The following is a 14,089-nucleotide window of genomic DNA, read 5'->3' as shown; positions in this document are numbered from 1 at the left end:
TTGTGCGGGTACAGTACTGGGAGTTGAACTCCAGCCCTCTGGATTGTGAACTTAATTGTGCACAGCCACACCATACACCCTTGTTAGGCTGTGTCAGGGCACACCCGCCTGACCCGGCCCCACCTAACCCGGTGCCCCACCATCCACTCTTCCTGACCTCCCCCCTCTTCCCCTTTTTCCCTTCCCTTCCTCCTTCCCCTTCTTTTCTATTCCCTTTCCCCTTTATTCCTTTCTTATCACACGGATGACTTCCTTTGTATCAATGTACCACTGACCCGGCTGCAGTGTAACGCGCCCGAACCCGGACACACTGGATGACCCCCCGCATACTGGACGCTCCTAGGGCCTCTTACGGAGGTACCCGGACGGAGGTGGCTGTGTGCTTGGGTGACGTGGCGCTTCCCACGTGGCCCTTAACCACATGTATATAAACATAGCCTAAGTGGGAACTGAGAAGCAACCTTCTTCTCACATTTCCCACTTTAGGCAAGTAGCTTACACTTCCCTTGATAATAACAATAACACATTTCCCACTTTAGTCTCAGTGGCCAGGGACCCTTGCCTGCTTCGGGCCCGTTGTTACGCGCGCCCGCATCATACCTACCGGACCCTCAGCCTCGGGCGATACACCCGGGCGCTCTCGACCCCGGATCGGTCCCTGACAGGCTGGCACCTTGGACATAACGGAATAACTGCTTGCTCTAGTGCCAATAGCTCAGTCTCAAGCAATATGCGCGAGAACTATTATATTACCTAAAGATAGTAGCTATAAGGTAATATACAATGAGTATAAAATATAAGAAATAAAAGAAAGTAACTGACCTCAGTCTCACTATATGCGCGAGAACTGAGGAAAAAGGAAACTAATTCAAAAGATTGAATATAGTTTGTGGCTTCACGGATAAGTCCGAAATAGCCAAATAGGGAAGAAAGTGTGACTTGTGGGAACAAGTCACATGGTCTAACCAAGTAAACTCGGTCAGACCAAACCTTCCGGCAATGTCCGGAAGGGGTCGCATGCTAGTGCCTTTCGGCACTATATGTGCTGCCCTCCAACAGGACAACCAATATCTAGGCCTATAGAGGGGGGTTCTCAGGACATTCAAAGAGGGCCTAGAGGCCTCTTTTGTATGGGAACATCCCAGGACATCCTGAGACATCCTGAGAATTCACTTTCAATTCAAACATTCCATCTGGGACGTCTGTAATTCAAACTGAAGTCACATGTCTGTTGCTATCCACTTCTGTAGCTGTGTGCATCCTAGAAATTGCTGAATCATGAGTTGGAGTAATAATACGAAATAAAGAGGAATTTTAGAGGAATTTATTGCAAAAAAACCGATGGAAAATGGTTGAGAACTGATGGAGAAATGCCCGATTCTCGGTTCACTCAACACCACACGGGAGTGGCATGCATGGGAAATGACATGCAAGGTCAAAGCTCAGTGCTTCTCAGATGTCGAAAAAATACGAGAAAATATGTAAAGTTTACTTTGAAGACATGTATTGCAGTGTGCAAACTTTGAGGACATTTGAACTACTATTCAGCGAGATAGAGGAAATGCATGATATATTCCCCGCTCCTCCCATACTATCTTGCTCATTTTTCCATCGTTTTGAATGAGACCAGCTGCGTTGGAAAGCTAAGGTTTAGTATAGTTGAATGGTGTAGAGTTAGCACGGTTATGGGGACCATTTTCAGTTCCCAAGCAGGATTCTCGTGCATAACATAACTTTCAACTTCTTACCCCATGATCTCCACAACTACGCCTTTAAAACAAACCTTCTTATGCTCGATCGATAGAGCGGGATTATTTCTCCTATCACGAAAATTTTTGTGCTGAATGGACCAATATTAGTAGAGATTCTTGCATGTGGTCCATTCAACACCTGTCAGGGCCCGGCCTCGGACTCGGAGGCTCCCTGACCTCAACCCCCATCTGGCCTGTCCTCACACTATGCGGGGCATGAGATGTATAGTAAAAGAAAGGGAATATATACACTTGCCTATGCGGGGCATGAGATGAGAAGAAGGGTAAAGGTCTCATCTCCCCGCATGGTTGCTATATATAGGAATGGGTCACATGCCCACAACTATACAGCTCTTAGAGTTGTGTAGTGTGATCCGGAGGGAACATCCAGGTGGCAGTGCCAAGCGTGGGAACGTTCTGGGCGAGTTGCTCGCCCAGAACTGTGGCTGTGACCCGTGGGAACATAGTTCCCGCGCTATCCCGTGCGCGCATGTACACAACACACAAAGGCAACAACAAGGCAACAGTCAAAGAATAAAAGGGGGTAAAGTAGGTGGGGAGTCCGGGGCACCCCTAAGGCAGGGTGCTGAACCCTGACAACACCATGCTGAATCTCACGTGGACTTGACAGCACCTGTCAAGAACCACTGGGCCAATTTAAATAAAACTGAGCTTGTTGGAAAGCTGAAGAAGAGGAAAAATTATTGGAGCTCAAAAAAAGGCATGAAAGGGGACGGTTTGGTTTCGCGTCGACCTTCTTTCATATCAGGCTGCTCCAGCAGTATTTCCCCCATATATCCCCCATTTCTTCATTGATTTCCACATATTTTGTATCATTAGAAAGCTTTTATTAAAACGAATCGAAGTAGGCTGTAGCGGAGAGATTTAGTGCAGGTCAACTTTATTCATTGTGTGGCCATCAATCGGCATAATTTGCAAATATATTGACAAACCTGCCATTGATTTCTCTCAAACTTGGTACTATAAGAAAAGTATACTCCACAGGTACTCACAATATTTTTTCATATTTTTGAGACTCCTGAGAGACTCTGGATGTTGACCTTTTCCCTTTTCCCACGCAATCCATGTTCGGTGAATATTCATGACAACACATGTTAGAACTTGAATGTGGTAATATATATGCTTACATGCGACATAACATGTATGTTCTTCCTAGCTATTAAATTATAAATTTCCTCTTACCCAGAGCTTGTATGTACTTTTAAGTGATGGAAAGAGGAGAATCTTCCAAATCGGTGGAGATTTGACAGAGATACCAGCCTCTCAACCAACCCATAGTGCGTGGGAAAGGGGCTTGCACATACCAGAGATAATGGTTATCTACAATGGCTCGTAAAATCTCAAAAATCTTTATAAGCATTAAAAATCCCTTTGAAAACACCACAGCAAAGTATAATTCCATAAATGCTCGAGATCATTGAGAAACATTGCCCATTCCCCCACCTCAGCCCTAATTTCGATAATTTTGATTTATCTTTTCCATTTTCCTGTCTACCATTTATGTAAATAGCCGTATGTACAACTTCCCCTAACATCGCGGGGCACATAGTTATCAGGACGTCCTCAGATTTTCCCACAGTCCATTTTTGGCAGCAAGCCGCATCACCAGGACGTCCACATTGAAATAGGCCGTTTAGGCCCTATTTGAAGCGTAAAAAACACCCCTTGATAGGGTGGGTTAATTGGCTGACTAGCCTGAGGCTGGAGTGGTCATTTCAACATGTCCAACCACTCACTCTAAGGTCGTTTCTGAATCCTCGGGCTCAGGGAACAAGAGTCCATCCAGCCCCTTATATATCTCTTTCATGAACATTTGTGATAAGCTGTCGTAAGGATTGTGGGGGGATATACATAAAATCTTTGCTACTTCCGAACAGGATCAACCTTTTTAGCTCGTGGCTGAGCCGAATTCAAGCTTTGAGCACTCAGTTGAGATTTCAACTGTACCTGCCGTTGGTACTCCAATTCTCGCTTCGCTAATTCCTCTCTAAATCTCCGCCTCATGAAATGAATGCTATCCATGAAGGATGGAGTTGGTTTGCGGTCCATCAGGCCACGGCGGCCGACGGGAGGAAGACCGTAACGAGTTCTCACTGATGGGATTCGAAAAATGAAGAATTGACCGACGATGAGGGCGCCATTGGTGACGATGAAGAGCAGAATACTCTGTGATGGTAAAAGAAAAAATATCCGAGGATGATGATGATGATTGAAAAAGAGGTAAATGAAGCGAGGGTAAAAATATAATATTAGGAGGGAACGTACCGAAGGGAAGAACACCATGATTCCGGATGAGAGGATGGTCAACGCCTTGAACAAGTTCGTGATATGACCAGTCGTCTCCGTCTGGGCGCTATCCTGAGCATTAACCTGCACGCACGAATATTATAAAGAACTCAGATGGAGAGAAAGAAGGACAATGAACTCACATCCATCATTCCATAGATGGAAACGGTGCTGACAAGAGGTAAAATGTAGAACGGGTCGGGTACTGTCAAATTCGTAAACCAGAGTGCACCTCCAGTCTTGAAACTCTCAAGAGGAAGTTCGCCCATCGTTCTTATAGCCAGAAAGCAAGAAAGTGCAATGGGTAACTGTACGAACGGAGCAGCCAAACTTCTAAACGGACTGCAATCATTTTCAGCAAACAATTGCCTGGCCGCTAAAGAATGTTTATGCATCGCAAGTTTATCGTCCTTAACTTTTGCGTCTTGAAGCTTCTTCATGATGATCTCTAATTCAGGTTTGATTTTGGCGAGACGTACATTGTTCACTTGTGAACGAATGAGGACGGGAGCTATGATGGCTCGTCCTAGGATGGAAAGGGTAACGATAGCAGCCCACCATGGAAGTCCGAGGTTAACGTGGAGTTGTTCTAATAATGCCTCAATTGCTCCTACGGGAGTCCAGTGAACGAGACCAAGGTTCGCTAGGTCACCAATGTGGTCGCCGGTGTAGAGAGCTGGTGGTAATACGACTTGATCGATAGGAGAAGCTGTTGCGATAGGATCGGCCGGGATGATTGTTTCAGTCATTCCATGATTCGAAGATGCCGCTGATGCTGCTTCTTGTGTGGTGGCCGGGATTATGGGCTCGGGCGTTAAGGATGAGGAAGGGGAGGATGCTGCTTCGGCAACAGCAGAAACACCTTCAGGAGCGGGGGAAGAGTGCGATGGGGTAATAGTAGTAGTAGGCATCTCAGTTGATGGTGGATGTGAGGCCATCGGTGGAGATGATGGGTTCGTATTGGCTCCCCACAATCCCCACCAGTTGAAACTCCGAACAGTCACATTGGGCGAGAAGGAACTAGGTGAAGTTGCTTTCATTCCTGCCGCCCGAACCGTAGACACACCGAGAAGACCCCGAACCGGCTGTAGAAGTTCTCCCAACTCAGCAGATACTTTGAGATTTACGAGCACTTGTGGAGGGTAAGTACCTTTGACGTCGAGTGCCACCTTCTACTACTGCTACCCTCCTCAAAGAATAAATGTGAGATCACAATGAGAAAGCAAACATCTCACGGACATATTCCCTATCCTAGCCATACTCGGGGATGCTCTAAGGCATGACTTTAGACTACCGTAACATGCAAACTGCACGTTCATCACCCAGACAACTTTTGTCCGTGGGAGTTTTTTTTTGGTCTCTCAAAGTTCGGAAGTGGCTGTGCCACTCGATAAGGCCCCAGGCCGAATGGCCTCATGATCACAATGTTCCGCACACTTTTTTGGTTTTTCTCCAACCCTTGACGCTAGCACGTTAGACTGGTCGTGTTCCGCAATTTCTCGCTCGCCATGGAATCGCCTAAACGGGTCCCAAGCGGATCACGGCATACATACCGAGGACATCGTCGAGAGTCTTATTACCCGATCGACAATGCAGAACTAGGTAAAAAAAAACCCTTTCGCGCAAACGAGTTTCACCCATCTCCCCCTCCCTCCCACACCTAGTTGAGCTACGCGCCAGACAAAGGACTTTTGACGGTGCATACGCTAGAACGTCGTTAGGCACGCTTGGGTCTACTATCGTCTTTTTGAAACTTTTCGACCGAAGATTCTACCGAAGTAGGTTTTGTTTGTTTGTTAAAAGTGTCCGATCTGTTATGATGTAACCACTCTGACCGCCTGACCGAATTCCAATGCGTTCTTTCCAGTTGGTCTGCTTTATTGCATCCTTACTGCCTTGTTGGCTCTAACAACGGTTGTCCGGCGGAAGCACTCTCGACATGACTTCTCCGATAAATACAGAGGCATCGGAGGACGAGGGGATGGTACCGGTGATGATGATCGTCTGACCCTGGAGGGGGGAGGAGACCCGGTACCAGTGCGGATATTTGGTAGACCTTTTGTGACTGCTGGACGGATCGTAATTATCATTAGCCTTCTTGTGGTAACGATCCAAGTGACACTTTTAGCATTCATTTTCGAATTACCGCATCGCGATGCGTAAAACATATGTGGATGTATGTATGCCTGGCTTTCTCTCTCAAGTGAAGGGCGCGTTTCATTTCGGGTTGTCGGCCGAATTCGAATGTTTTCGAATGAATTCACTGGGTTCTCGGGCCGTCGCGTCCACGTTTTTTTCATTTCGTACCTGGTAACTTTTCGCTGCTGATTCCCCACAGTGGGAATTAGAGTCGCGTAAAAAACCATTTTAAAGATGGTAAAATACCTTCACTTTTACGATGATTCAAATAGTACTTTACCATTAGGACTATGGTCCTTTACCGAGTCCCCATTACCATACTAACGAGGGTAAAAGACCTACTTTTTCACTGTTTTCTACCATCTCAATGATGGTAAACGGTCACTTTACAATGGTCGTATTTGGTATTTTACCTCATCGGTCTTGTAATTTACGATGATTGTCAATGATAAAACACCTTACAATCCATGGTTATTTATGGCTATTAGTATGGTAATATACAGTAAAAAGACATTGCTTCTACCAGGTTACATTACGAGAAACAGCAGTGATCGTGAATGAGAAATCGAGCTTGATTTGAGCAGTAAGCAAGAGGCGAGTGGGGGTTGAATATGAGCGTCAATTTGATATGGTTCAATCCTGATGAAGAAAGACAGCACGGACCGCGTATCCTGGTAAGAATGTAGAAGAAATTGAGAGTAAAACGACAGAGACGCAAACCTACGAGCCGCAGAGTATTCCAACTCCCACATGTCTTCCGAGATGGTCTGAGCACATCAGCAGGTTGGACTCGCGCGTTCAGCTCTCAAATTCTGGCTGCTTTTGTGCATTTCGATTGTTTCCTGGTATGAAAGGGAGTCAGGAAGGCGATGGAGGCAAGGAAATGGGAACCTGGTGGGATCTTGGCCAGATACTTGGTGTGGGGGAAGGCTCTTGACCCAGTGTTCAGGATAATTCTCGCCAGGCCCATCTTCGGTAAGAGCACCCGGCGGATCTGTAGTGTCCTCAATGTCGCCTGACTCTGGTGACAAATTTTTCTTCTCTGTGATTAATGGTGAGTGCAGCCCAGATCAGATGCTTTCGAGAAGGAATAAGCAGTTCCATGTGAGAACCCCAACCTTTGCGGGTAACTATGCATGGGCCCTGGTCAGGGCCGAGCCCAGAGGGGGGCCGAACAACACCCTGCTGAGCAGATGCTTGAGCTCTCGATTCTCTTCGTGGATGTGAGGTTGAGGCGGCACAGTGGCTGGAGAGCATAAGAGACAAAACGCGCATGAAGACGGGCACACAGGAAGAGGAGGGAACAGTTGAAGTCCATCACAAATAATCGTGAAGTCGACTTCTTTATCAAGTAGACAAGGGGGTGATCAAGAAGCCCCAAAATAGTGCATGCATTGGTAGCGCTGGACTCAGAACAAAGAGATCGGAGGTGCCGATCGCACAATCTTGCGCTTGCATTGCTCAACCTGGACAGGTGATGACAAGTGTTGAAGCGTGTAATAGACGCGAAAAACAGAACCACAGCAAAACGTGGCCTAATTAAACGTATTGCAGCAGCCAGGCACGGATCCAACGCGTCTGGTGAGTGCACGGTGAGAGAGAGGAGGAAGTTCAGTGAGTCCGGGAATTTCCGTTCAGTTCGACCTTTGGCTTGAGCGACAAGTAAAGATGGCGATGAGATATTGCCACATAAGATTGCATTCAATACTGGCTTGCCTTTGTGAGGTATTGTGAAAACGGCCTCCAAGGGCGGGATTGAGGCACGCACTGTCCATGGTAGCGAGGGCGACGTATTAGCGCCCCGCGCTCCGACTCCCCAGTCGTGCTTCCAGGTAATCTTACCTTCCTTGTGTGCCCTGATAAATGCATGCCGATATAATGCATCTCGAGACTCAGTTTATTGTGACAAAGTGATGAAAATATGATGATCTTATGCACCCGCACAAATTACCATGGTACAGGTAGTAAAATACTTGCCGTGAAAAGTCGGTCCCTTGACTCGCAATTTTGATTTGGTAAAATACCAAACTTCAAAAACCATCGAAATGATGGTAAATGGTCAATTACAAGTGTAATTCTGGTCATTTACCGAGAAACATTTCCCACAGTGTCCCTGCGTACAGTACACGTGTATCGGTCGATGATGTAAAATTGTCGAGGCTGATCAACCTTGAGTCCATTCTTTGCGATTGTGGTCGACTCGTGTGGTACAATATTTCGCCAAACTCAAGTGCATCAGTTATGTATATACCACCCGCCTACCTATCGATTTACTTAGTGCAGTACTGTGGTCCACCAGCTCCGGTTCATCATCGGCCTTTGAGAGGTGGTGCTCCCATGACGTACGATTCCATGAATTTCACATCCGAAAACAATATTGTTCAATTTAGCGCGCAAAACCTCCACCATATTGTAACCTCCACCTTGCGAAAAAAAAAATCTGGTAAATTGACCGAAAGGTGTTTCTCATCCATTTCGGCCACTTTTCATACAACCGTCGGGGGAGAGGGGGGACGTCGTCGACATCATGATCGTGAAAGTGTGGGTAATTTTTCGGAGGGTTCGGATCGATCATAGTACACCAAATATTAGTACATGCATTACGACGTACGTCCGGCCGGTCCAGTATATAATGACCGTGAGCGTGCGTGCTAGCTCGACAACTGGGTTTGTTCACCGGACGGACGGTATGTGAAGTCCGCACAGACTAAAAGAATAATATGGCTCGTTAGAAGTTCGGTTACTCTAAATCAAGTTCGTCATCGCAATTACTCAGTGGGTAACTCAGTTACTTATGTAGCCTACTGGGAGGAAGGTTGATCAGCAAATATGGAAGTCGATCGGATCTTCAATAATTGCTATACCGTGTGCGGGGGCCGTATGTCGTGGTTACAAAGTATGTAACCGTCATCATGAATCAAAGTTATACGATTGTGCCAATCTAAAACTGAAAGAGAAATCGAAATTGCCCAGGGTATCCCAAAAGGAAAAAGAAAAAAGAAAAATCAAAGAAAAACAAGACCCGAATACAACACTGTCTTCTCTCATCGGCCCCCACCTAAACCTAAACCTAAACCCAAACCCACACCCAGATCTCATCTTACACATATCGGATCTTCTTCAACGGAAGAAGGTGACGACACAAATGCTGACCGTCTCCCTCCCCACATATCACCCATTCCCGTCAAAGCAAATTCGGACGAATAATGATGACTCCTCGGCGTCGTCGTCGTCGTCGTCCAAAGTGCTGGAGGCATAGCAAACAATGACGCTATACTCTGCGACAACAGTGACGATACTCGAGGAGTTGGAGTTGGAAGTGCGCAATGAATACCTTCCCCTGCCGCCGAAATCTTCACCTGAATCGTCGGATCCCCACCACCACCGAGCTCTGAGACTGAGAAACGTTCATAACAGACCCTATACTCGATTCTATCCTCCGCACACGCATGCCTTACAAATCCGATACTCCGAATTCTTCCATGCGCAGTAGTAGTATACTGCTGCTGGTGTTGTTGGATTCGATGAATGACATATGCTTCGGACTGGCCAACACGATTGATAGCTTCTGCGCGGGCCTGTATGGCCGTTAGAGTATGAGAGGGTGAAGTGGGCCGAACGAAAGGTGTACGAAGGATCGCGTAATCTTTGTGGTGATGAACGGAAGAAGGTAGGTAGAGATGTTCAAGGTTTGGAAGATACTTGATCACGTCAATTAGAGCCTGAAAATTCAAATGAACAACGCATTGCTTTTTGTATATGCAGCTGGTTTGCTCACCTCGGGATCGATCGGCTCGGAGCTAGAGCAGAATAATACCTCGTTCCCGTGCCATCGTGTTTGTAAATCTAGGATTCTGAGATGCGGTAGGGTCTCTCCGAGTGCTTTTAACATCCCTACGCTCGACGATGCATTAAATTTCATATTCGTTTCATCCATCTCCATCCCCATCTCCGGGTGACCACCCCCGGCTCCGCTGAATGTTGAAGGGAAAGATGTACGCAATGAATCAGGTGTGTACACCAGTTCTCGTAACCCTGGTACCAAACGAGCCGCATTGACAAGTTCATCGTTGACTGAATGGGCAAATCCAGCTGTAAGGCGTAAATGAAGTACTTGTAGATTGGGTGCTAGTTGTAGTAGTGGCGTTATACCCTGGAAACCATCCAACTGAATGATTCTAAGGGAACGGAGCTTGAATGCCGTAGGAGAAGAAAGAGCGAGGCTAGACTGCATAGCACTATCCATCGAGATCCCTAGAGCTCTTCCAAGTGGGCACCGGGCCCATGCGGAATCTGATCCAGATGGTTTGGCGACGAGCATACGGAGGGCACGAATCTCGGGAGTACGGGAAAGAATGCGAGAAAGGGATAAGAATGGGGAGAAACCCAAGGTGCAGTATTGCGATTGGGATGAAGACCAAATTTTGAAAGCATCGAGAAATGGCGAGTCGAGGAAGATATTCAACTCCCTGTTTAAGAAAGAGAGTTACGTCAGAATAAAATATTGTTTTCGGGTGCCTGAGCGTTCGCTGCAAAGTCGAATACGTACTTGATGTACCCAACCAAGTGCGAAGGGAGGGATTGTAATGCGTATAATGCTCCTGCGGATAGGATGGGTACGTCTCGAAATAAGATGGGAACGCAAGCGACACGTATCCAACGTGAGGTCATGGAGAGGGCTATCAGGTCAGTGGAGTCGACGACGTATCCCGCGACGGAATGGCGGGATGGAAGATAGCTAGCGATCTCGGCCAGTAACTCGGAGGGTAAAGTCATGAAGGGGGACGTCTTGATCGTTTGACGCAGTGGAGGAGGAGCGGTATGGAAGCGGCAATGTTGCATTTTTGGAAGGCTGGGGCGGGGAGAGAGGGTAGGGGAAGAGGGAGGGAATCACGAAAAGTCATGGTCATGGGTATATATGTATAACGGGTCAAGGGGAGAAGGGAAGAGAGTAGAGAGAGAAGAAAGTAGGCGCGTGAGTATACTGTAAACAGGTAAGACCCATTATGGAATCAGCCGAGTTCGGCGAATTGATTTCACGGAGCCATCCCCACGGGATTTTGAACAACAAACAGATACTTAACCTCCTCCTGTGAGAGAAATCAACTAATTATACAAGTAACTGATTGCGGATATTAGCGTGGGACTTGTTCTCAGGAACCTGAATCGGAATGTCAGAAGCGTCAGAAAATGTCAGAACGGAGCTTTCCCCCTGGCCTTCCGCGCAGAGTACGTACGTAACGTGTATGGGGTTTTGCATAGAGCGGACGACACCGATCAAAAAGAAAAGAAAGAAAGAAAGAAAGAGAGGAGTGAGAAAAGAGACCTGTTCCAGGGTTTAAATCAAAACCGCCCGGATAAATTACTTGGTTGACAGAAGCACAAGAACCTGACTTCTTCTTTGTGAGTTACATATCAGAAGTTCGCGTGCATGGTTTCACGGACCTTGAAAGTTTCCAAGTGCAATCGATCAGTCATCAGTTAAAGCACGTTATTTCCCTGGATGGATGGATTGGCAGGGATGATGGATGTTATTGAGAAGAGCAACCTTCTTTACGTGAAAATTTCCCCCCCCCAAACTTTCTCGGAGCGGAGAGCACAGTTGGCGATTTTCGTGAAGCCGCCCCTGTTTTTGTTTTTCTCTTTGGGGGTGTGTTTTGGCAACACGAGTTGAACTTTTGGTCCAAATGTATTTGCTGCATCGCCACAACCACCAACCAATTATATTCCCGCAGTTTGTTCGAGGAACGTTTTTCATTTTAACATTTTTGCGCAAGGGAGCCCTCTCACCGCTGCGCGCGCGCAAAAGGAGAATACTATGTATGGCTATGTCTACATACGAATGCGGGTATACACCAAACACGACATCGTTCCCGATGAACGCTCGTTACGAGACGCCTTCGTTCGTCTACTCGCCCAAGTCTACGGAACATCTCGTGCGATGACCCCCGTGGACATCCTTTTCCTCGGACGTCCAGAGTATTTGTATGGATGCGATCAAATACAGGCATTTGTCCGTGTTCATAAAGAGTGCGTCCCCACACAGCTCTTTTCCAACTTTCTTCCTGCCAACGTTGCAACTTTTTTTTAAATATATACTCACGCCTACAAACCCTTGATGATGGTTCAAAAAAAAACGCACGGGTATAAAATTGACAATAATGATAATCCAACCACCAAGTGATGCAGCCATCGTCATTGGTGCTTTGGCGGCGTACAGTAATGCTGCTAAACCATCCAGTTCGAAGGAGGAGGGAGAGGGGGACTACTCATCGTCAGAGATAACGGGATTTTCATTTATCAAACGGTCCGCAGTTCTCGCGGAGCTTTCGACCGATTTGGACGCGTTTAAACAAACTCACGAGAGAAGTCATCATTGATCAATGATGGTTTTTGGGTACAGCTAGATTGGTGTGTTGCGGACGAGTGTTCGAGTCCCCCTTCTTTTACCGTTTACCGTTAACTTCGAACACTCACCCCATCTCCGTGGAGGCGGCAAGTATCTGTTTTCATGGCGGCTCGACGATTACCGTCTAATCTTCTCGGATCCCGACGAATTCGCAATCTTCTGTGTGGGGGGTACAAGTGACTTGGACGGCCTATTGTGGGCGTCCCCATGGCGTGATGTATGCGTAACTTGGATGCTCATCAACCGTTATTACTGCCATTGCGATCCTATCCGGCTTGCAAGGGCTCCCCCGCGCAGACATCCTGTTTTTTTTTTCTTTCGAGATTTGGACGGAGAAACCCGAAAACGTTCTCGGGAACTCCCTCCGCTCCGAAGTACTTTAGTTGTACCTATGCATTGTTGTGCATCACTATAGAGGATTCTTCCGGTTCCCTCGTTGCACGCGTTGATCCACATCGGCGCCCGATGAAAGCCAATAATACACCAATTCAATTTCCTCTTTTTTTCTATAAGTATACAAGTATGCATCATATCAGAGGCTAAGCCCAACAACATAACATTTTCAGCGCACTGATGCGCGCGCAAAAAAAGTTGTTGTTGCGCGTGGCAAGTTACCCCAGTGCACTATTCAAGTTTCGTATGCAGGCTGTTATATAGGTCCGCTTGTCTGTTTGATTGACTGAGCTCGGCCACGTTGCGCTCTAAATTGCCTCCCGATCAACCATATTGCATGTCGCGATCTCCGAAACGTCGTCGCATCCAACCGCAATCACTACATAACATACTTCGTCATCTGTCCCGACAGCATCCCCTTAGGACCTTCCTCATAAATTGTCGGGAACTCCTTGATGCGCAGCACAACCTGCTGCGCGACCATTATGATACCACCGGGCTGTCTCCTACAAGGTAACCTTCTGTCCGCATAATGCTGTGCTCGTCCAAAGAAGCAAGCCCGATAATTTGACGAAAATGGGCAATGGAAAGCTTCGTGATTGTGAGTGGATCTTAACGTCGGCAGAGGCCGGCGATTGAGTTCAGGTGGTTGGGAGACTCACGAAATCTTAAGGCAATCAGAAAGTCGCTGAACCAAGGGTTGAATTCGATTTTACACATAGGGGTGTAAATACAGATCTCTACTACCTACAAAGTGTCTCACCTTTTATATACGGTTCGGGGGTCGCTCAAGCTCACAGTGATAGAGCGACTGTTAGCATCACTATGAGGGATCCTGATGAAGAAGTAAACGACGTTTTTGGAAAAGCCTCGGGTAGGGGTTAGGTTCATGTGGTAGCCAAAGTACAGCGCAGTCAGTTGTGTCGCTTCGTTCGTTCGGCTTGGCTACTGGCATACCAGGGTAAGTAATCACTCGAATTCTTTGCTGTAGTCCTTCTCAATCAGACATGCTTCTGGCTCCTTATTGAACTTCTCTTTGTTCCGTGCTCCCACCAACAGTCTCTCCTGTCAATGAAAACCACCACTCTGC

At 47.0% G+C, this 14,089-nt stretch overlaps 4 protein-coding genes across 4 annotated transcripts; 2 read left to right on the top strand and 2 right to left on the bottom strand.

Annotated features, from left to right (window-relative positions):
* Positions 1-3,635: 3,635 nt before the first annotated feature.
* EI90DRAFT_2936829 (60Kd inner membrane protein-domain-containing protein) lies at positions 3,636-4,807 on the bottom strand (the record flags this gene model as incomplete). The annotated part of the gene is made up of 3 exons (XM_039055170.1): positions 3,636-3,938; positions 4,038-4,142; positions 4,202-4,807. 3 exons carry the CDS (start codon positions 4,805-4,807, stop codon positions 3,636-3,638), a joined length of 1,014 nt encoding a protein of 337 aa, XP_038910940.1.
* A 759-nt stretch (positions 4,808-5,566) lies between these two features.
* EI90DRAFT_3020045 (uncharacterized protein) lies at positions 5,567-6,221 on the top strand (the record flags this gene model as incomplete). The annotated part of the gene is made up of 3 exons (XM_039057457.1): positions 5,567-5,660; positions 5,723-5,836; positions 5,926-6,221. The coding sequence occupies 3 exons, from the start codon at positions 5,567-5,569 to the stop codon at positions 6,219-6,221; spliced, it is 504 nt and encodes a 167-aa protein (XP_038910939.1).
* A 2,705-nt stretch (positions 6,222-8,926) lies between these two features.
* On the bottom strand, positions 8,927-11,183 carry EI90DRAFT_3077777 (uncharacterized protein). The gene is made up of 4 exons (XM_039061742.1): positions 10,747-11,183; positions 9,976-10,666; positions 9,112-9,919; positions 8,927-9,091 (listed from the first exon to the last, which is right to left on the bottom strand). Exons 1-3 carry the CDS (start codon positions 11,037-11,039, stop codon positions 9,293-9,295), a joined length of 1,611 nt encoding a protein of 536 aa, XP_038910938.1. The 5' UTR covers positions 11,040-11,183; the 3' UTR covers positions 8,927-9,091; positions 9,112-9,292.
* Positions 11,184-11,761: 578 nt separating this feature from the next.
* EI90DRAFT_2475702 (uncharacterized protein) lies at positions 11,762-12,701 on the top strand. The gene is made up of 2 exons (XM_039053088.1): positions 11,762-12,227; positions 12,379-12,701. Exons 1-2 carry the CDS (start codon positions 12,016-12,018, stop codon positions 12,575-12,577), a joined length of 411 nt encoding a protein of 136 aa, XP_038910937.1. The 5' UTR covers positions 11,762-12,015; the 3' UTR covers positions 12,578-12,701.
* The last annotated feature ends 1,388 nt before the right edge of the window (positions 12,702-14,089 follow it).

This window comes from Cantharellus anzutake (genome assembly GCF_015039405.1).
Source record: "Cantharellus anzutake strain C23 chromosome Unknown EI90scaffold_70, whole genome shotgun sequence".
Lineage (NCBI taxonomy): Eukaryota > Fungi > Basidiomycota > Agaricomycetes > Cantharellales > Hydnaceae > Cantharellus > Cantharellus anzutake.
This window is presented reverse-complemented; position numbering and strand designations above follow the sequence as displayed.

Coding starts and splice junctions, on each gene's coding strand:
- EI90DRAFT_3077777 (XM_039061742.1), bottom strand. CDS start 11,039: ATGCAACATTGCCGCTTCCATACCGCTCCTCCTCCACTGCGTCAAACG. Junction 10,667..10,746: donor CACTTGGTTGGGTACATCAA/GTACGTATTCGA, acceptor TTTCTTAAACAG/GGAGTTGAATATCTTCCTCG. Junction 9,920..9,975: donor CCGAGCCGATCGATCCCGAG/GTGAGCAAACCA, acceptor TTGAATTTTCAG/GCTCTAATTGACGTGATCAA.
- EI90DRAFT_2475702 (XM_039053088.1), top strand. CDS start 12,016: ATGTATGGCTATGTCTACATACGAATGCGGGTATACACCAAACACGAC. Junction 12,228..12,378: donor TTTGTCCGTGTTCATAAAGA/GTGCGTCCCCAC, acceptor CCAACCACCAAG/TGATGCAGCCATCGTCATTG.